The sequence below is a fragment of the Mercenaria mercenaria genome, chromosome 6, assembly GCF_021730395.1.
Source record: "Mercenaria mercenaria strain notata chromosome 6, MADL_Memer_1, whole genome shotgun sequence".
Taxonomy (NCBI): Eukaryota; Metazoa; Mollusca; class Bivalvia; order Venerida; family Veneridae; genus Mercenaria; species Mercenaria mercenaria.
The window spans coordinates 64,664,537-64,685,822 of NC_069366.1; the positions used below are offsets into that span (position 1 = coordinate 64,664,537).

Below are 21,286 nucleotides of genomic sequence, written 5' to 3' on the forward strand. Positions count from 1 at the left end.
AAATGCTGTATATATATGTGTGATTTGTTTACAGCCAGAAAGTCTGCCCAGGCCTCAGCATTAAATGGTGGTGAGACAGACCACTCGGGATATACCGACGACGGTAAGAAGAAACTTGTATGTACATACTGTGGAAAGGTGTTCATGAAGAATTTTGATCTACAGCAGCATATTAGGTTTGTCTCCTAATCCAATAATATTATACAGTACATGTCAACAAATCCTATAGATATATTCAATTGTGAGCTTGGAAACACATCAAACCTTTTCATTTGTTTGGAAAGTTAAAACTCTTAATTAGTAGAGATAGTACCTAATATTTCATATTATGAAAAACAATTAAAAAATTAACGTTGATTGCTTATATATATAATTTAAGACCGAATAAAATACTCCAGTCTTGATCTGATCATTTTCAAGCATGTTATTAACTTTTTATTTGATTTCTATGTATTCTACATTGATTAATATTTAATCCCCAATTATAACTGGATTATTGCAGAAAAAACTTATGTCAATGCAAAAGAATTGTCAAATATATGCGTATTATATGATATCACAAAATGTTTTAAGACTGATAAAATAAATTCAGTTCTACTATTTAAGCTGAAATTTAGATATAATGTTATTTATCCCCCCGCTAAAGGCGAAGGGGATATTAGAAATGCTCTCCGTGCGTGCGTGCGTCCGCAACGATCTTTGTCCGGAGCATAACTCCAAAAGTACTAGAGGGATTTTCTTCAAACTTTATACACTGATAGAACACATTGGGAGGAAGTGCAGTGTGCAAGAACAATAACTCTACCTTGCCTATTTTTTGAGTTATTCTCCTTTATCATATTTTCTTAAAAACATTTGTCCGGAGCATAACTCCAAAAGTACTGGAGGGATTTTCTTCAAACTTCATACACTGATAGAACACATTGGGAGGAAGTGCAGTGTGCAAGAACAATAACTCTATCTTGCCTATTTTTTGAGTTATTCCCCTTTATCATATTTTCTTTAAAAATTTTGTCCGGAGCATAACTCCAAAAGTACTGGAGGGATTTTCTTCAAACTTCATACACTGATAGAACACATTGGGAGGAAATGCAGTGTGCAAGAACAATAACTCTACCTTGCCTACTTTTGAGTTGTTCCCCTTTATCATATTTTCTTAAAAAAAATTGTCTGCAGCATATCTTTTTCATGCATGGAGGGATTTTGATATATCTTGGCACAAATGTTCACCACCACGAGGTGGAGTGTCATGCGCAGGAACCAGGTCCCTAGTTCTAAGGTCAAGGTCACACTTAGAGGTCAAAGGATACAAGAATGAAAACCTTGTCCGGAGCACTTCTTCTTCATGCATAGAGGGATTTTGATATAAATTGGCACAAATTTTCACCACCACAAGACAGAGTGTCATGCACAAGATCCAGGTCCCTAGGTCTAAGGTCAAGGTCACACTTAGAGGCCAAAGGTCAGATACAAGAACGACTTTGTCTGAAGCATTTCTTCTTCATGCATGGAGGGATTTTGATGTAACTTGGCACAGTTATACACCATCATGAGACGAAGTGTCATGCGCAGTTCCCTTCTTTAGAATTACTTCCCTTTGTTGTTACTTTAAATAGCTTTTATTGTAACTTTTTCATTACTAGTCGTAGGGAAAAATCGAGACCACTTTTCAGAAGTACAACATGCATGCTACATCCAATTTTGAGGTGTATTTTGACCAATCTCTACCTAGTAAAGATTTTTGTGTGGACTTACAATTTTTTTTTTTTTTTTAAAGATTAACTTCCATTAGTTGTTACTATAAATAACTTATGTTGTAACATTTTTAGCTCACCTGTCACAAAGTGACAAGGTGAGCTTTTGTGATCGTGCGGTGTCCGTCGTCCGTGCGTCCGTCCGTCCGTAAACTTTTGCTTGTGACCACTCTAGAGGTCACATTTTTCATGGGATCTTTATGAAAGTTGGTCAGAATGTTCATCTTGATGATATCTAGGTCAAGTTCGAAACTGGGTCATGTGCCATCAAAAACTAGGTCAGTAGGTCTAAAAATAGAAAAACCTTGTGACCTCTCTAGAGGCCATATATTTCACAAGATCTTCATGAAAATTGGTCAGAATGTTCACCTTGATGATATCTAGGTCAAGTTTGAAACTGGGTCACGTGCGGTCAAAAACTAGGTCAGTAGGTCTAAAAATAGAAAAATCTTGTGACCTCTCTAGAGGCCATATATTTCACAAGATCTTCATGAAAATTGGTCAGAACGTTCACCTTGATGATATCTAGGTCAAGTTCGAAACTGGGTCATGTGCCTTCAAAAACTAGGTCAGTAGGTCAAATAATAGAAAAACCTTGTGACCTCTCTAAAGGCCGTATTTTTCATGGGATCTGTATGAAAGTTGGTCTGAATGTTCATCTTGATGATATCTAGTTCAGATTCGAAACTGGGTCACGTGCGATCAAAAACTAGGTCAGTAGGTCTAAAAATAGAAAAACCTTGTGACCTCTCTAGAGGCCATATATTTCATGAGACCTTCATGAAAATTGGTCAGAATGTTCATCTTGATGATATCTAGGTCAAGTTTGAAAGTGGGTCACGTGCCATCAAAAACTAGGTCAGTAGGTCAAATAATAGAAAAACCTTGTGACCTCTCTAGAGGCCATATTTTTCATGGGAACTGTATGAAAATTGGTCTGAATGTTAATCTTGATGATATCTAGGTCAAGTTCGAAAGTGGGTCACGTGCCATCAAAAAGTAGGTCAGTAGGTCAAATAATGAAAAATGTTGTGACCTCTCTAGAGGCCATATTTTTCATGGATCTGTATGAAAATTGGTCTGAATGTTTATCTTGATGATATCTAGGTCAAGTTTGAAACTGGGTCAACTGCGATCAAAAACTAGGTCAGTAGGTCTTGAAATAGAAAAACCTTGTGACCTCTCTAGAGGCCATACCTTGAATGGATCTGCATGAAAATTGGTCAGAATGTTCACCTTGATGATATCTAGGTCAGGTTTGAAACTGGGTCACGAGCCTTAAAAAACTAGGTCAATAGGTCAAATAATAGAAAAACCTTGTGACCTCTCTAGAGACCATATTTTTCAATGGATCTTCATGAAAATTGGTCAGAATTTTTATCTTGATAATATCTAGGTCAAGTTCAAAACTGGGTCACATGAGCTCAAAAACTAGGTCACTATGTCAAATAATAGAAAAAAGGGAGTCATACTCAAAACTGGGTCATGTGGGAAGAGGTGAGCGATTCAGGACCATCATGGTCCTCTTGTTATAATTGACCACAGGGAAAAAACAAGACCAAGTAAGGAGTTTTTTTGTGGACTTAGAAAAACAAAAGACTTACAATGATTACTACAAAATTAAAATTCCATTTGCAAATACAGCTGCTAGAGTAAAGAAATTTGCTGTGACGGGCATATATTGTGACAGTCTGGCACTCTTGTTCCCTGTTAGCTTTCCATTCCTTCTTTTTACAGTAGCCATATAGAAAAACATCATACAGCTATACTGTTCATGAAAATTAATAAAATTTAGCAGTAAACCACCTCACCACTGAATAATTCTTTCTTCCACATCTTTAAAACCCCTGATGTGGACCACAACTAAACAGTTTTTCAAAGCTTTTCCCAAAATGAATACTTTCAGACACTAACTTGCCAGGAACTTTAGCCTTCAATTATAATATGCCCGGCGGGGGGATTGGCCATGTCTAACATGGCTCTTGTTTATACAATATCACTCATCATATATAAAAAACAAGAAAAAACTTCAGTATTTACCATGAAAATGCATTTAAATGAAATGACTTATCATTAAATTTTTAGCTAACCTGAGTACGAAGTGCTCAAGGTGAGCTTTTGTGATTGCCCTGCATCCGGCGGCATCCTGCGTCAGTCGTCCGGCGGTGTCAACAATTTGACTGTTAACACTCTAGAAGTCACAATTTTAGCCCAATCTTAATAAACCTTGGTCAGAATGTTACCCTCAATAAAATCTTGGACGAGTTTGATATTGGGTCATCTGGGATCAAAAACTAGGTCACCAGGTCAAATCAAAGGAAAAGCTTGTTGACACTCTAGAGGTCACAATTTTAGCCCAATCTTAATGAAACTTGGTTAGAATGTTACCCTCAATAAAATCTTGGACAAGTGCAATATTGGGTTATATAGGGTCAAAAACTAGGTCACCAGGTCAAATCAAAGGAAAAGCTTGTTAACACTGTAGAGGCCACATTTATAACTATATCTTCATGCAACTTGGTCAGAATGTTTACCTTGATGATCTTAAGGTCAAGTTCAAAACTAGGTCACAAGGTCAAATCAAAGGAAAAGCTGATTAACACTATATAAGCCACATTTATGAACGTATCTTAATGAAAGTTTGTCAGAATGTCAATCTTGATGATCTTTATGTCAGTTATGAATCTGGGTTGGGTGGGGACAAAACTAGGTCACCAGCTCAAATCAAAGGAAAAGCTTGTTAGAGGCCACATTTATGACTGTATCTTCATAAAACTTGGACAGAATGTTGATCTTGATGATTTTTAGGTCAAATTTACATTTGGGGCAGGTGGGGTCAAAAACTAGGTCACCAGGTCAAATCAAAGGTAAAGCTATTTAACACTTTAGAGGTCACATTTATGACCATATCTTAATGAAACTTAGTCGGAATGTTAATCTTGTTGATCTTTAGGCCAAGTTTGAATCAGGGCTATGTGGGGTAAAAAACTAGGTGACCAGGTCAAATCAAATTAAAAGCTAGTTAACACTCTATAAGCCACATTTATGACTATATCTTAATGAAATTTGGTCAGAATGTTAATCTTGATGATCTTTAGGTCAAGTTTAAATCTGTATCAGGTAAGGTCAAAAACTAGGTCACCAGGTCAAATCATAAGAAAAGCTTGTTATCACTCTAGAGGCCACGTTTATGACTGTACCTTCATAAAACTTGGTGAGAATGTTAATCTTGATGACATAAAACTTGGTCAGAATGTTAATCATGATGATCGTTAGGTCCACTTTAAATCTGGGTCAAGTGGGGTCAAAAACTAGGTCATCAGGTCAAATAAAAAGTAAAACTTGTTAACACTGTAGAAGCCACAGTTATGACTGTATCTTTTTGAAACTTGGTCAGACTGTTAATCTTGATGATCTTTAGGCCAAGTTTAAATCTGGTTTTTGTGGGGTCAAAAACTAGGTCACTAGGTCAGATTAAAGGAAAAACTAGTTAACACGCTAGAGGCCACATTTATGACCATATCTAATTGAAACTTGGTCGGAATGTTAATCTTGTTTATCTTTAGGTCAATAGGTCAGGTGAGCGATACAGGGCCTCCATGGCCCTCTTGTTAACCATACAGTTACTGCATTCTGCCTTTTAATTTTCGTCATACAGGTGTAAATGTAAATTCAAAGTAGGATTATTATTTTGGTAATTGATTGATCTCTAGTACAATGTTTATAATTAGCCTACATATAATGAAAAGTTAATGATGAACATATTTTGTTAGTTGCTGATGTATAGCGCTTATATCTAAAAGTGGGGGTGTAGGGGCTGCTCCCCTATCAACATCCAATTACCCCAGTTTTATCATTTCATACCATGTGTCAGCTGTAAACAGTTTTAAGGGTAGTTGACCTACAGTACCATTCGGTAAACCGGACTTGAACCAGATGTTTTATTTGTGCTCAGCCAATATTTGTTCTGGTGTTGTCTTTGATCATACTTCAGTTATATCCCAAATATTTTGTGTTTCAAACTCCATTTTCTTTGTCTGGCAAAATAAATGTTATTCTTTCTCATAGGCTTCATCTGTGATGTAAAGATGTTTTAGCCTGTATTTCTGTGTGAGTTTTTGGCATATACATTATACAGTGCAACCTCTTCTTTGGAATGTAAGAGGATGCACCCATGTCCAGTGGACATATTTTTAGGTTCAGTATTTTTTTTGCTTGAAACATGAAAAAAGTGCTTGTAGAGCACTGAGAAAGTATTTTGTTTATTTCAGGTCACACACTGGTGAAAAGCCATTTCAATGTGTTGTTTGTGGACGAGCATTTGCACAGAAATCCAATGTGAAGAAACACATGTCCACACATAAGGTGAGTTGTGTTGTGTTTGTGGGTTGGGTTCAGCATTATTTCAGTTATATGTATAAAAGATTATTATTTACAGTCACACTTGTGTAACTAGATTAGCAATAATCATTTGGGTTTATTTTGGTTTTAGCAAAATTTGATAGATAATATACTACAGTTGAATATCATTACCTCGATATCGGTTAGCTCGATACTCCGGTTAGCACGATGTGTTTGAGTTGGTCCCGATTTTTCCCTATTTATCTTAATGTAATTATTTATCATTACCTCGATATGATTAGCTCGATATTTTGTTTAGCTCAATGAGATTTATCAGTCCCGTTGACTTACCTGTACTGTTTTACACCAGGTTTCTTCAATATCACAGCTATTTGTAAGGTGTGAAAATCAACCTATTGTTGTCCGGTGATGGATTAATCATATTCAAGTTAGTTTGTGTGTTTGTTTTGTTTGTTATTTAATCTTTAATCCAATTTAAATGTCAGGAAGTTTGCATTTAATTCCCAATAATTAGTCTTATAAAACAACGTGCAAGCAGGAAAGCTGTTTTCCAATATAACAACTAATTTGGATGAAATATTTTCTGTTTGACGGTGTAAAAATCTGCCATTTAGGATTGAGTAACAATATGCGTATTTAACTGGCAGATTTCGTTATCGAAGCACAGTCAAAATGACTACTCAACTAGGAACATTACCGCTGCATTCAGACTTGTTTTGGGAAGGAATAAAAATGCTCATGTTTAAATGTATATTTTAAAAAATTAAAAAATTATATGTATGTGTTTGATAAAGATAATTTATTTGTCAGTAAAATTAAAATAGTATTTACGTTTTATATTATTTCTTTCCCTTTTCAAAACTTTTCAAAAAACATCGGGTATAATGACAATATAGACGTCCGATACAAGTACAAAGTAGTCCCAGATAGTCGATATTGTTACGTCGAACTTCGGATACGTCGATGCAATTTTTACAGTCCCTTGAATATCGAGGTAACGGTATTTGACTGTAATTATTAACTAATTAAGAAATTGTTTTTCTTTGATTTACCACAAAATATTTTCCATTTTCAATGAATGATGTTAAATGCTGTAAAATCATTAATATTCGTGTGGAACTTACTTTCATCATGGTTGAGTCAATCCCGAGAACCAAGTGGAAATCCCAGTCATTTAATGTTAAAGTGGAAGTCCAAGAATTCATATCTCCTTGAAATAATTTTGACAAAAAGCAAAAGTTTGTTCCCCTAAAATTAAGTGATTTTACTGTATTTTTAGCTCGACTATTTATAGAATAGTAGAGCTATTGGACTCGCCCATGCGTCGACGTCCGCGTCCCGATTTGGTTAAGTTTTGTATGTAAGCTGGTATCTCAGCAACCACATGTGGGAATGGATTGAAACTTCACGCACTTATTCACTGTGATAAACTGACTTACATTGCACAGGTCCCATAACTCTATTTTGCTTTTTTACAAAATTATGCCCCTTTTTCGACTTAGAAATTTTTGGATAAGGTTTTGTATGTAAGCTGGTATCTCAGTAACCACTTGTGGGAATGGATTGAAACTTCACACACTTATTCACTGTGATAAACTGACTTACATTGCACAGGTCCCATAACTCTATTTTGCTTTTTTACAAAATTATGCCCCTTTTTCGACTTAGAATTTTTTGGTTAAGGTTTTGTATGTAAGCTGGTATCTCAGTACTCACTAATTGGAATGGATTGAAACTTCACACACTTGTTCACTGTCATGATCTGACATGCACAAAGCAGGTTCCATAACTCTATTTTGCTTTTTTACAAAATTATGCCCCTTTTTCGACTTAGAATTTTTTGGTTAAGGTTTTGTATGTAAGCTGGTATCTCAGTATCCACTAACGGGAAAGGATTGAAACTTCACACACTTGTTCACTGTCATGATGTGACATGCAGTGCAAAGGGTCAATAACTCAACTTTGCATTTTACAAAATTATGCACCTTTTAAAACTTAGGACTTTTGGGTTAAATTCTTAATATGTAAGCTGGTTATCTCAGTACCCCTCTAATGGGAAATTGGATTGAAACTTCACACACTTGTCCACTGTCATGAGCTGATAAGCACTATGTAGGTTCTATAACCCTATTTTGCTTTTTTTAAATTATGCCCCTTTTTCGACTTTAGTATTCATTCAGTCGACAAGGCTGTTGAATAGTCGAGCGTTGCTGTCCTCCAACAGCTCTTGTTTAGAATATTTTCCCAATTATAAGGAAGACATGTACTAACTTTTCGATTTAGTGTAACTGGCAACTTCTCCACTTGAATAAGAGATTGAAGATGGATGACTTGGGAAGACTTTCCTGTAAAATTTTCAAGAAAAACATTTGTCTTGCATGTGGATCAAACCTCTGACCTGTAGTGTGAAATTCTTAAGCTCTCCCTATTGTGCTTATTTGGCAAGCAAAATGTAACTATAATTAGAGGTGTGATGGAGCTTTTAGACAGATCACATAACTCAGGTTTATAAATTTGACATATCATATATGTTACAGGTGTGGCCATCAGGACCTTCTGGTAGCACATTGCCGGTGCAGCCTCCAGCTATGTTAGTTCCTGTAGAAGACGAAACAGAGAAATCCTCCCCAGCAGAAACAAGTGACACACCAGAGCAACAAACAGAGGTTGGGTGCAAAGTCTGTGTGCATGATTATTTCTGATAAAACACTATAAAATGTTGAAATAATTACTTACAGTTTTGAAACTCTTTATTCAAAGGGGGGCCTCCATGGCTGAGTTGTTAAGATAGCTGGATTCAGATCACTTGCCCTTCACTGATGTGGGTTTAAAACCTTGCTTGTGGTGTAGAATTTTTCATGTGACGAAACCATCTGGTTTGCTTACTGGAAGTAGGTGGTTCTACCAAGGTTTTCACCCGTGATTAAGTAATGCTTAGCTAGGCAGCTGGGGTCTTCCCCTACCATCAGAAGCTGAAAAATTTGCCTTATGACATAAATTGTTTGTGTGAGTTTAAACTCAACAAAGACAAAACTTTTTCGCAACTTTTTATATCCCGAAGGTGGGCATATTAAAATCGCACTGTCTGTCCGTCCGTGCGTGCATCCGTGGTTCCGGTAAATTCTTGTCCGGGCTGTAACTCTTCCATCCATGAAGGGATTTTGAAATAACTTGGCATAAATGTTCACCATAATGAGACGAAGTATCATGCGCAAGACCCAGACCCCTAGCTCCAAGGTCAAGGTCATAGAGGTCAAATGTTAACAGGGTATGTTTCATGTCCGGTCCATAACTTTGCCACCCATGAAGGGATTTTGAAAGAACTTGGCATAAATGTTTACCATAATGAGACGACGTGTCATGCGCAAGACCCAGGCCCCTAGCTCCAAGGTCAAGGTCACACTTACAAGTCAAAGGTTAACAGGGTATGTTTCATGTCTGGTCCATAACTCTGCCATTCATTAAGGGATTTTGAAATTAATTGGCTTAAATGTTCACCATAATGAGACAACGTGTCATGAGCAAGACCCAGACCCCTAGCTCCAAGGTCAAGGTCACACTTAAACCCCCAACATTTCCTACCGGGGCAGACAGAAAATAGTGGGAAGAGCTACATTTTGTTACTCAGAAGCAGTAGCTAAAAATAACCATTGTAAACACAGGTAGCTTGTAGCAGACGATCTTTCAAAATACAGAAGAGCATGCAACTTACTTGCTGTTTTCAGTTGTAAAAGTTATTAATCCAATTTTTGTAAATATTTTCTTTAAAATCACTAGATTTCCTTTTCTTCACAGGTACTTGATAAGTTTTGTGGGATTTCTTTTATAAGACATTGTTCTATAGGAAGTAGATTCCCTATCAGTGTTATCATTCCAGTCAACAAAGCAAAATTTATTCTCAGTTGATATGTTGTTTCGTTTGACAAATTATTAAATTAAATCCAAATTAATCAAGATGAATGTAACACTAGGACTGTGAAACACAGTGTCAAGACATGAAATGAAAATTTGGCGGAATTTTTGGAGGCCTGTTTCAGTCAATGTATTATCAAGAAAGTCAAGATAATAGGCAATTAGGGAGGACTGTCAAAACAATACACATTCATGGCATCAAATTTACTGATAAGTTTGTGGCACTTTGCAACTGGACTTTCATACCAGATTATTCCCAAATTCAATTGAAAATAATGGATTGAGTGGGGAAAATGGAAAATAGTTACTGTGGAAACAGAATAGTCAGAAATTACAACTTATTTTCAGTAAATAAACACTTATGTACTACATGTACTAGTTATATAATAAGTATTTATTCACTTCATGCACATAATAAGTGTAAATCATTTTCTGAGATGAACACAAAGGTGATAAAAAGCAGGTAAACAGAGGTGACTGTGAATGTTGTGAATAATCTTCTGCTGCAGTATTTTTGTTGATAAACAAAGCCACATGCTTATTCTGTTTACATTTCTCTGCTCTCTGAGGTTATAACCTCTAAGCCCCTCCGGGGAAATTCAGATTTTTGACAGTTGAGATTTTAAAAAAATCTAAAACTATACTTTCTTGACATTTTTTGAAAAAATTAAATGCACCAATACAAATGATACATATCAAAGTATAAATGTGCATGTTTTAATTTCATTCAGGAGTTCTTTCAGGATTTCAAAAAAGGGTTCTCTGATGTTTACCATGCATATTTTATGTAGAAACCTGCCCCAGTGCCATCTTCCTGCTTTTATATCCTAGTTGGGGGTTTAAGGTCAAAGGTTTACATGGTCTGTTTCTTGTCTGGTCCATAACTCTGTCATTGATGAAGGGATTTTGAAATTACTTGGCATAAATGTTCCCTATAATGAGATGAGGTGTCATGTGCAATACCCAGACCCCTAGCTCCAAGGTCAAGGTCACACTTACAAGTCAAAGGTTAACAGGAAATGTTTCGTGTCCGGTCCATAACTCTGCCATTCATTAAGGGATTTTGAAATTACTTGGCATAAATGTTCACCATAATGAGACAACTTGTGATGAACAAGACCCAGACCCCAAGCTCCAAGGTCAAGGTCACACTTAGAGGTCAAAGGTTAACATGGTCTGTTTCTTGTCCAGTCCATAACTCTGCCATTGATGAAGGGATTTGGAAATTACTTGGCATAAATGTTCCCTATAATGAGATGAGGTGTCATGTGCAAGACCCAGACCCCTAGCTCCAAGGTCAAGGTCACACTTAGAAGTCAAAGGTGTTTCTTGTCTGGTCCATAACTCTGCCATTTACCAAGGGATTTGAAAATAATTTGACACAAATGTTAACCATATTGAGAAGATGTGTCACACTTATGACCGAGGCCTCTTAGGTCAAGGTCAGAAAATGATATGTGATATGTTACGAATACAACTGTGGCATTCTTGGGTCTACTTCAGGGGCATTGTCACCAATATTGACAGCTCTTGCTTTTAGCTGAATTGACATCAGCTTCCACATTGTCAAATTGTGTTAATATGTGTTAAACTACATTGTCTCAACAAAAATGCATTTAAGTAATGCAGGTTAATAGTCGTCTACTGGTTGATAACTAGTTTGGGCGACTATAGGATTGCCCTTTTCTGTCTGTCCGTCAACAATTTCGTGTTCGGTCGTAACTCTGTTATACATCAAGGGATTTTAATATTACTTGGCACAAATGTTCTTCAGGATAAGACAACTTGTCATGCGCAAATCCAGATCCCTAACTTAAAGGTCAAGGTCACAGATATGAGGTCAAAGGTCAACATGTCTTTTTATGCCCCCGGCATCTACTGATGCGGGAGGCATATAGTGATCGTCCTGTCTGTCCGTCCGTACGAGGTTAACCAAATGGGACCGTTTCGTCTAGCATCAATACCCCTTACTAGAATGACTTGATACTAATGCAGATGTGACCTGTGACCATTCCTCATCTTCAGACATCACCTGACCTCAGTTTGACCTTGACTTTGACCTCATTTTGGACTTAGGTTGCTTTATATGGGCCATCTCTTGGTTAACCAAATTGCCCTTTTCGTCTAGCATCAATACGGCTTACAAGAATGGATTGATACTAATACAGATGTAACCTGAGACCATTCCTCAACTTCAAACATCACCTGACCTCAGTTTGACCTTGACCTTGACTAATTTTGGACTTAGGTTGCTTTATATGGGCCATCTCTTGGTTAACCAAATGGGCCCGTTTCGTCTAGCATCAATACCGCTTACAAGAATGGATTGATACTAACACAGATGTAACCTGTGACCATTCCTCATCTTCAAACATCACCTGACCTCAGTTTGACCTTGACGACTCATTTTGGACTTAGGTTGCTTTATATGGGCCATCTCTTGGTTAACCAAATGGGACCGTTTCGCCTAGCATCAATACGGCTTACAAGAATGAATTGATACTAATACAGATGTAACCTGTGACCATTCCTCATCTTCAAACATTACCTGACCTCAGTTTGACCTTGACCTCGTTTTGGACTTAGGTTGCTTTGTATCGACAAGGATGCCACCGGGGGCATCAAGCGTTTATTGAACGCAGCTCCTTGTTTCCTTTCCAGTCCATAACTCTGCCATCTATGAAGGGATTTTAATATTACTTGGCAAAAATGTACCCCATTATAAGACGATGTGTTATGCACAGATTTTAGACCCCTAACGCAAAGGTCAAGCTCACTCTCGGAGGTCAAAGGTCAATGGGATGTTGTTTTTTCCTATCAGGTCCATAAGTCTGTCATCAATTAAGGGATTTTAGTATTAATTGAGGCAAATGTTCATCATAATGAGACAATGTTCCATGTGCAATACCCAGACCCTAGTGCAAAGGTGAAGGTCACACCTGAAGGTCAAAAGTTAACATTTATGTTTTTCTGTTCAGCTGGTAAATTATTTTTATATAAGCTTGTGTGTCATATGGAACCAAATAAAAAAAGATTGTGTATTTTCTTCAGAGTTACTTCCCTTTAATATGATGATTTCCTTCATTTTTTCCAATAAATGTAGATTTTTGTATATGCAAATTTTAATCCAAGTGATTGTTTATACAGAACAATATTGTTTATACATCATTGACAGATATCAGATCATTATGTTAGAGAAAATTAGGTACCTTCTAGTAGGGGACTTTGTATTGTATGACAATATTTCATTCACTTGATTACCTTTAAAATCTTTCTGTTAACACCTCTTGGAACATAACCTCCTTACAACCACATATATTCTGTTGTTTGGTTTGGTGAAATTCTCAGTAAGTTAAACTTTCCAGAGCAACAACCACATTTCTATCTTCCCCAGAGAGGTTTTTTTTTTGCATTTTTTTCATTAAATTGCAGAATGATGTTGAACCAGAGAGCCCGGAAGGTCGACAAGCTGACAAGGAGAAAAAGCTACTGAAGAAAGAGCAGTACAAACTTAAAGTCGTCATAGATAATTCCTACATGTGTCAATACTGTCCAGAGAAATTCAAGTCTTACTATCAACTCAAGTCACACATGGTCAAACATAAAAGCTTCCAGGTAAATATTGATTGTAAAATCTCTATTGGTGACATCTGAACCATAAACACCTCTACAATGATAATATTTACTTACAATTCTCTGATGAAAGCAAATTCTTATTAAAATGATCTCTACAGAGCAACAACTTTAAATCATAACACAGATGATTCTTTCTAGTTGTTGTTTGCATAGGAGAGGTTGCTCTGTAGCTCATATTCTTCTTATTTAAGTTCAGCTAATGCATAGAAAATTACTTTAAAGTAAACTTCCCAGGAAAAGAAATAATGAAGGGCAGTTATTTGAATAGCAACAGCGTAATGTCTCATCTTCTCACAGCGCAGGTTAGAGACCACCAATTGTTTTCCCATAGACTTACATTGTAACATTATGGCATGTACGGCCTTCCATACATCGAAACATGTATATCTAATTACAAGTTTTTCAAGAACTATCTTAGTTCTACCAAAATATCGGACGAAAAACATATGAATAGTGATACTTTATTTAAGTAATTTTCGTGTGAATGAGATGACCCCCAGTTTGCATCATTGACATGGCGGGAGAAATTCGTTCGATAAAACTTTTTTTCAATACACATAAAATGTAGCAAATTTTGTCAAAATGTATAATGAAATACTGTAAATGCAGTGAAAAATTATCAATTTTGAAAAAATAATCACTTCCTGGGTTTGTTTACATGACTGACCAATCAGAACGCACAGACATTACCTTATTCCCAGGTATACACTTACCTCATTCCCAGTAGGTTCCCTGTACTTTTTTGAATTGGTGGTCTCTGACCTGCAAGCTTTCCATGGATTATGAACACAATGGTAACGTTACATTTGTTTGGGTCAGTAGATTTCAAGGATTATGAACATAATGGTAATATTTCATTTGTTTGGGTCAGTAAATTTCATTCGAATTAGAATGCAACGGCTGTATATAGTTTCAGCAAATGAAACCATTTGGACTATAAATGGATGTGTTAGCAAATATTTAATATTAGACATGTTTTTCATCAATCTTCTCAGGTATATAAGTGTGTGGTCACAGAGTGTGGTCAGACATTTCAGGACATGGAGACATTTTTAGACCATACTTCCACACACAACGAGGATATAACATACAGATGTCATCAGTGTTCTAAAGTATTCTCCACGTTGTACGAGCTAGGGATACACCAGTACTCTCACAGTCTGTACCAGAATCCTGGCAAGTCAGGACCATGGTTAGTAACTGTATGCAATGGCTTTTTATTATTCAATAACTTGACATTTTCATATAATAAGTCCCCATTCAAGGCATAAAATGCCTTTTTTCATTGTAGCAAATCTTTTTGTCATGGTAAGTTTGCAGGTATGAATATTTTGAACCTTTTTGCCATTTAGAATATGAAGATATTCTGAGATTGTATTTACTAGATTTATTTTCAAAAGCATTCATTTTTATTAATGAAAAAAAAAATAATGAATATCTATACTGATTGTAAAATCAGATATTTTCATGAGGCTAAATTTTTGCAGTTTTTTAAATTGGAGCTGATTTGTGAGGTAAAATATTCATGATATATGGCAATCTTGTGAAACATGTAACGCTGTTTGTGCAAGTTATTGCACTTTTTGTGCCCCCAAAATTTAAGAGGTCGGGGAGGCAGTCTTGAGTCATAAAAACATGTACAGTGGCAGGAGTGGGGGTGGGGCACCTGTGTCCTATGGACACACATATAGTTTGATTATTCATTTTCACAAATGTTGCAAAAATAAATGCCTGAAAAAATTTTCTGATGTTACAGTGATTTAATTATTGTCTGAATTTTCAGTTTAATACTGGACACATTTCTGTGGTGACTTAGTTACCATTCGCTTTCAATACCAGATGCATTCCCTGATGGTTAAGTATCATATAAATGTTCAGTTCAATGCTGGATATCTTTGTTACAATGCTACTAGGGTTTTAGTAGCCTAATCTTTGTTTTTCAGGCATTTTCAGTGTACAATGTGTATGAGCAAGTATGCCACGCCTGAGGCTCTACAACATCATATGAGTACAACTAGTCATGAATACCCGTGCCCTCATTGTCAGAAAAACTTTACATGTGAACGATTCCTCAGGAAGCATCTTGCATCACATGGAACGGAAAGTAAGATACATGTCTCTTTGTTTACATGAGTAATCTTTCAGTCTTTGGTAAAAAGGGAGCCTCAATGGCCTCTTATGGTCCCTTGCCTTTTATAACTGGGCATTTAAGCCTCGCCAATAAAAATTTTGAATGCAACAAAAGTTAGAAAATTCAAAAAACAACATATTTCAGGCCAGTGGCAATGTTCCCTATTTAGTAGTTAACCAGAATGCTTGTAGCATGCATCAGAAAATGGATGTTGTGTTTGTCAGAAAAATATGTAACTGGTCATATTTTAGACCAATATGAATGTAGCTTTTTTCAGAAAATTTAAATACAAATAACGTAACACTTCATATTGCAGACAAATAGGAATGTAGTATATGCCTGGACAGTTCTTACTTCAGACCGGTATGAATATAGCTCCCCAAGTATGAAAAATGAATATTTTATATTTCAGACCAGCATGAATGTAGCACTTCAATCTAGTAAAAAATAAATATTTTATTTCAGACCAGTATGAATGTAGCGTATGCCAGAAAAATTTAAAGACAGAACACTACCTCAAGAATCATATGTTGATCCACACGGGAGAGAAACCGTACGAGTGTGAGACCTGTGGTGCTGCATTTAATCGTAAAGATAAACTGAAAAGACATAATCTTATACATGATGCTAAAGTGAAGTACAAGTGTCCATTTAAAGCAGTTTGTGGTAAGTCAGTCAGCTATTGCACTCAGTGGTTTGTCCATTTCTGCAGTTATGTATGTAAGCTGATATCTGAGTAACCACTTATGGGAATGAATTGATATTTCACTTGTTCACTGTGATCTGACATGCTATCCACGGGTTCAAAACCTCTGGTTTGCCTTTTTACAAACTTACATATATTCATGTATGCCCCTCTCCACTGGGTGTTTTTGCCCTGTCCGTCCATCCGTACGTACATCACACTTCATTTCCGGTCAATAACTGGAGAACCATTTGACCTAGAACCGTCAAACTTCATAGGGTGGTAGGCCTTATGGAGTAGACGGCCCCTATTGTTTTTGGGGTCACTCCATCAAAGGTCAAGGTCACAGGGGCTATAGGATGATTGGTCATGCAGAGTAGATGACCCCTATTGTTTTTGGGGTCACTTTGTTAAAGGTCAAGGTCACAAAGGCCAGAACATGGAAAACCACTTGACCCAGAATGTTGAAACTTTGTAGGAGGATTGGACAAGCAGAGTAGATGACCCTTACTGGTTTAAGGCCACTCTATAAAAGGTCAAGGTCACAGCAGAGAGAACATGGAAATCATTTTCCATCAATATAATTTGAAAACCATTTGACCTAGAACCTTCAAACTTCATAGGGTGATAGGACTTACAGAGTATATGACCCCTAATGTTTTTGGGGACATTCCATCACAGGTCAAGGGCACAGGGGGCTGAACATAGAAAACTCTTTCCAATCAATAAGATGAGAACCACTTGACCCAGAATGTTGAAACTTAATAGGATGATTGGACATGCAGAGTAGATGACCCCTATTGATTTTGGGGTCACTGTGTTAAAGGTCAAGGTCACAGGGACTTCAACATGAAAAGTCATTTCTGATCAATAACTTGAGAACCACTTTACCCAGAATGTTTAAACTTCATAGGATGATTGGACATGCAGAGTAGATGACCCCTATTGTTTTAATGGGCCTCTCTTTAAAGGTCAAGGTCAGAGGGGCCTGAACATGGAAAACTGTTTCCATTTCATAACTTGAGAACCACCGGGCCTAAAATGTTGGAACTTAGTGGTATAATTGGACATGCCAAGTAGATGATCCCTATTGCAGCCAACCATCAGTGTCCCTTTGACTTTCGCTCCTGTCCCCTATAGACTTCTTGCCTATACGACTATGCACTGGGGGAGACATGCGCTTTTTAGCTCACCTGTCACAAAGTGACAAGGTGAGCTATTGTGACCGCTTGATGTCCGGCGTGCGTAGTGCGTCGTCTGTCAACAATTTCTAAAAAAATCTTCTTCTTGAAAACCACAGGGCAGAATTACACCAAACTTCACAGGAATGATCCTTGGGTGGCCCCCTTTCAAAATTACTCAAAGAATTGAATTCCATGCAGAACTCTGGTTGCCATGGCAACAGAAAGGAAAAACTTTAAAAATCTTCTTGTCCAAAACCACAGGGCCTAGGGATTTGATATCTGGTGTGTAGCATCATCTAGTGGTCCTCTACCAAAAATATTCAAATTATCCCCCTAGGGTCAAATATGGCCCCGCCCCGGGGGTCACATGGTTTATATAGACTTATATAGGGAAAACTTTGAAAATCTTCTTGTACAAAACCACATGGCCTAGGGCTTTGATATTTGGTATGTAGCATTATCTAGTGGTCCTCTACCAAGATTATTCAAATTATCCCTCTAGGGTCAAATATGGCCCCGTCCTGGGGGTCACATAGTTTATATAGACTTATATAAGGAAAACTTTGAAAATCTTCTTGTACAAAACCACATGGCCGGCCTAGGGCTTTGATATTTGGTATGTAGCATCATCTAGTGGTCCTCTACCAAGATTGTTCAAATTATCCCCCTAGGGTCAAATATGGCCCCGCCCCGGGGGTCCCAAGTTAAACAGAGACTTATATAGGAAGAAAATAATAAACATCTTCTTGTTTGAAAGTACAAGGCCTAGGCCTTAGATATTTGGTATGTTTCATTGCCTGGTGGATCTCTAACAAGTTTGTTCAAATTATGCCCCTGGGGTGAAAAGAGGCCCTGCCCTGGGGGTCACTTGTTATAATTATAAGTTATATAGGAAAAAATACTTCAAAAATTGTCAGATCATATTTCCTAGACTGTTTAATTATAATTACCTGATGACCCCAAGTAATTAGGGATTGCATGACTTTGACCTTGACCTACTTACCTTTCTTGTTTTTTAAGATACAGCCTTGAAACTTGGATGACATGTACAGTTTTGCTTACTGATCTTAAAACTGACTTTCAGTAACCATGAATGTGACCTACTGATCTACCTTCTTAATATTTTAGCATCAGTTTGCAATTTGAAACATGTGGCTCATATTACTCAGGTGAGCGATCCAGGGTCATCATGACCCACTTGTTTACAAAAGCGTCTTCTAGTTTTTAATGAACAATTTTTGGTTAAATTTTCATATGTTAGCTACTTCACATGTTTGTTAACTGGTGATCTGACATGCAATGCACAAGTTCCATAACTCTGTTTTGCATATTCTTTAAGTTACTCCCCTTGTTCAACAAAGTTTGGATAAGATTATGCATGTAAGCTGATGTTTCGGTACCCACAACTTGGTATTGATTGAAACTTCATGCAGTCACATGTTTACTGTTGTGATCTTACATGCACTGTACAGGTTTCATAACTCTGTTTAATCTTCTAACAAAGTAAAGTTACTTGTACGTTTGTGCCCTCTGATAGTGTTTGAAGAGAGGATGTTTCCCTGAATAGATCAATTTTAAATTTATAATGAATAAAACCTATTTGAAATAAAATTGATGTCTTTACAGAAGGGTGTTTGTTTCACAGAAGAAAATATGTCTGTATTTCAGGCTGTACAAAGGAATTTTGCAGACCAGATAAATTAAAGGCGCACTTGATAACACATAGTTCTGTGAAACCGTACTCCTGTGATATATGTGGTAAAGATTTTGCTCGCAAACCTCATTACAACGAGCATATGAGGGGACATAGAAACGATTATCCCTACAACTGTGAAAAGTGCAAGCGAGGATTCTTCAGGCCAAAACTGTTTAAAGAACATAAATGTGAGGACGCAAATGGTCAGTTGAAAAAGAAAAGATTATTCCAGCCTCGAAGAGTTAAAAGAAAACCTGGAAGACCTCGGAAAGTTATGAAAACAGACAATCGTGATAATAAAGGGTCTAAAAGTATATATTTAGAACATGGTAAGGGAACGTTCTTGATAGAGAAGCTGGAGATTGTACCAAAAGACAAAGAAAAACAAGAATTAAGTGATAAAGAAACAGTTTCACAATCAGAAATTGAGACAGAAAATGATAATGGTGAAAACTCAAATAATGCGAGTGAAGAGCCCATAGAAACTTTGGAAGAGACACAAGAGAATGTTGCTAATGTGGAAAAGGAACAAGAAAATGAAGATGAAAATAGAACTACAGATGGTTCAGATACTGTTGCTGTTGAAGAATCTGAAAATATGAATGTTTCGAAGAAACCAAAACCTGAATGTTATGTAAAAATATCTCCAACTCTAGTGCCAGTGTCAATGGTTGAACGTTATGTTACCGTGCAGTTAACGACAACAAATGGAGGAGATGGCGGGGAAATTCAGACACAACTTATTCCTGCCTCAGAAATTGGGGGTCAGATACAGTTTGCTACTCCAGTTCCAGGTCTACAAATTTCACCATCGTCATCGGCAACAACCTTTCATCCTATTCAAATCATTGAAGGTCAACCAATGACCTTGACTGTATCCCAAGGTGACCATTTGGGAGATATAGGGGTAGGAGAATCAAATGTAATAGATATTCCTGTAGATATTGTGACAGTATCGAATGATGAAGCTATGCTATGCACTCAGGAAGTGACCAATGATGGTGATGCATCAGAACAAACTTATGGCACACTAGTCAACTATGCTCCAGACCATCTTATTAACTCTTCTGTTGAAATTTTAGGACCTGAAAATATGTAAAATTGTCATAAACTTAAAATCTATTGTATCCTCTATAGAAGAGTATGACAAAATCATTTCATCTTAGAAAAGAATCAAACAGCGGACATAATAACTTTGGTTTAAAATCAAAATCTTTACAGTTATATAATAAAACATTTAAAGCTTTTAATGCTTTACCAATCAAATGTTCTTGGTTTTTTATACTTCTTTGGTTTAAAACAAAACTCCCTGTGTAGTTGAACAATGTACCAAGATAATTAAAACAATCTACAACTTCTGTTGGTTGGTCATTGTAAAACCATCTTTCTCTACCAAAAATAGGCCCCCTTTTCCTAAATACAACAATTTTAGTTTTCATAACATTAACTTCTAATCCCGATTGTATACAGTATGTGTGTAATTAATCAAGGCTATTCTGCAAATCTTCCGGAGTTTTACCCATAATTGCCATATCATCGGCAAAAAGTAATAGAATTAATACAATGTCATCAATCAATAAACCCGAATTAAAATTGCCTTGCAAATACAATTCAAGGTCTTCTACAAAGAAAGAAAAGAGTATGGGCGAAATTACCTCCCCTTGAAGTAAGCCTATTGCATACTGGTTATAACACAATAAATAGTTGTTGTTCTTTATTCTATATAAAATTGACCTAATTCCAATGACCGCAGCACACATCAGGACCCATTTTAAATTTCTGTAACCTACATTTTCTTGAAAAATATTGTCAGTGCTAACTAAAAATCAAAAGAAAAGTGGGGTCATGTTTGATGCAAGAAAAATAATTTCAGTCAAACACACAAACTGCAAAATCAGCTAAAAAATGAGACCCCAAATTATACTG

General features: G+C 36.6%; 1 protein-coding gene across 3 annotated transcripts in view; it reads left to right on the plus strand.

Moving 5' to 3' along the window:
- The window catches only part of LOC123550396 (zinc finger protein 341-like), a 67,319-nt gene extending 46,601 nt beyond the window's left edge, over nucleotides 1-20,718 (plus strand). For all 3 annotated transcript variants that reach the window (XM_053546162.1, XM_053546161.1, XM_053546163.1), the window contains 8 exons: nucleotides 35-176; nucleotides 6,026-6,119; nucleotides 8,654-8,782; nucleotides 13,461-13,643; nucleotides 14,660-14,856; nucleotides 15,608-15,768; nucleotides 16,261-16,461; nucleotides 19,333-20,718. In XM_053546162.1, coding sequence (XP_053402137.1) covers nucleotides 35-176; nucleotides 6,026-6,119; nucleotides 8,654-8,782; nucleotides 13,461-13,643; nucleotides 14,660-14,856; nucleotides 15,608-15,768; nucleotides 16,261-16,461; nucleotides 19,333-20,459 — 2,234 coding nt within the window. In that variant the 3' untranslated portion in view covers nucleotides 20,460-20,718. The remainder of the gene's footprint in view (nucleotides 1-34; nucleotides 177-6,025; nucleotides 6,120-8,653; nucleotides 8,783-13,460; nucleotides 13,644-14,659; nucleotides 14,857-15,607; nucleotides 15,769-16,260; nucleotides 16,462-19,332) is intronic.
- Nucleotides 20,719-21,286: the final 568 nt, after the last annotated feature.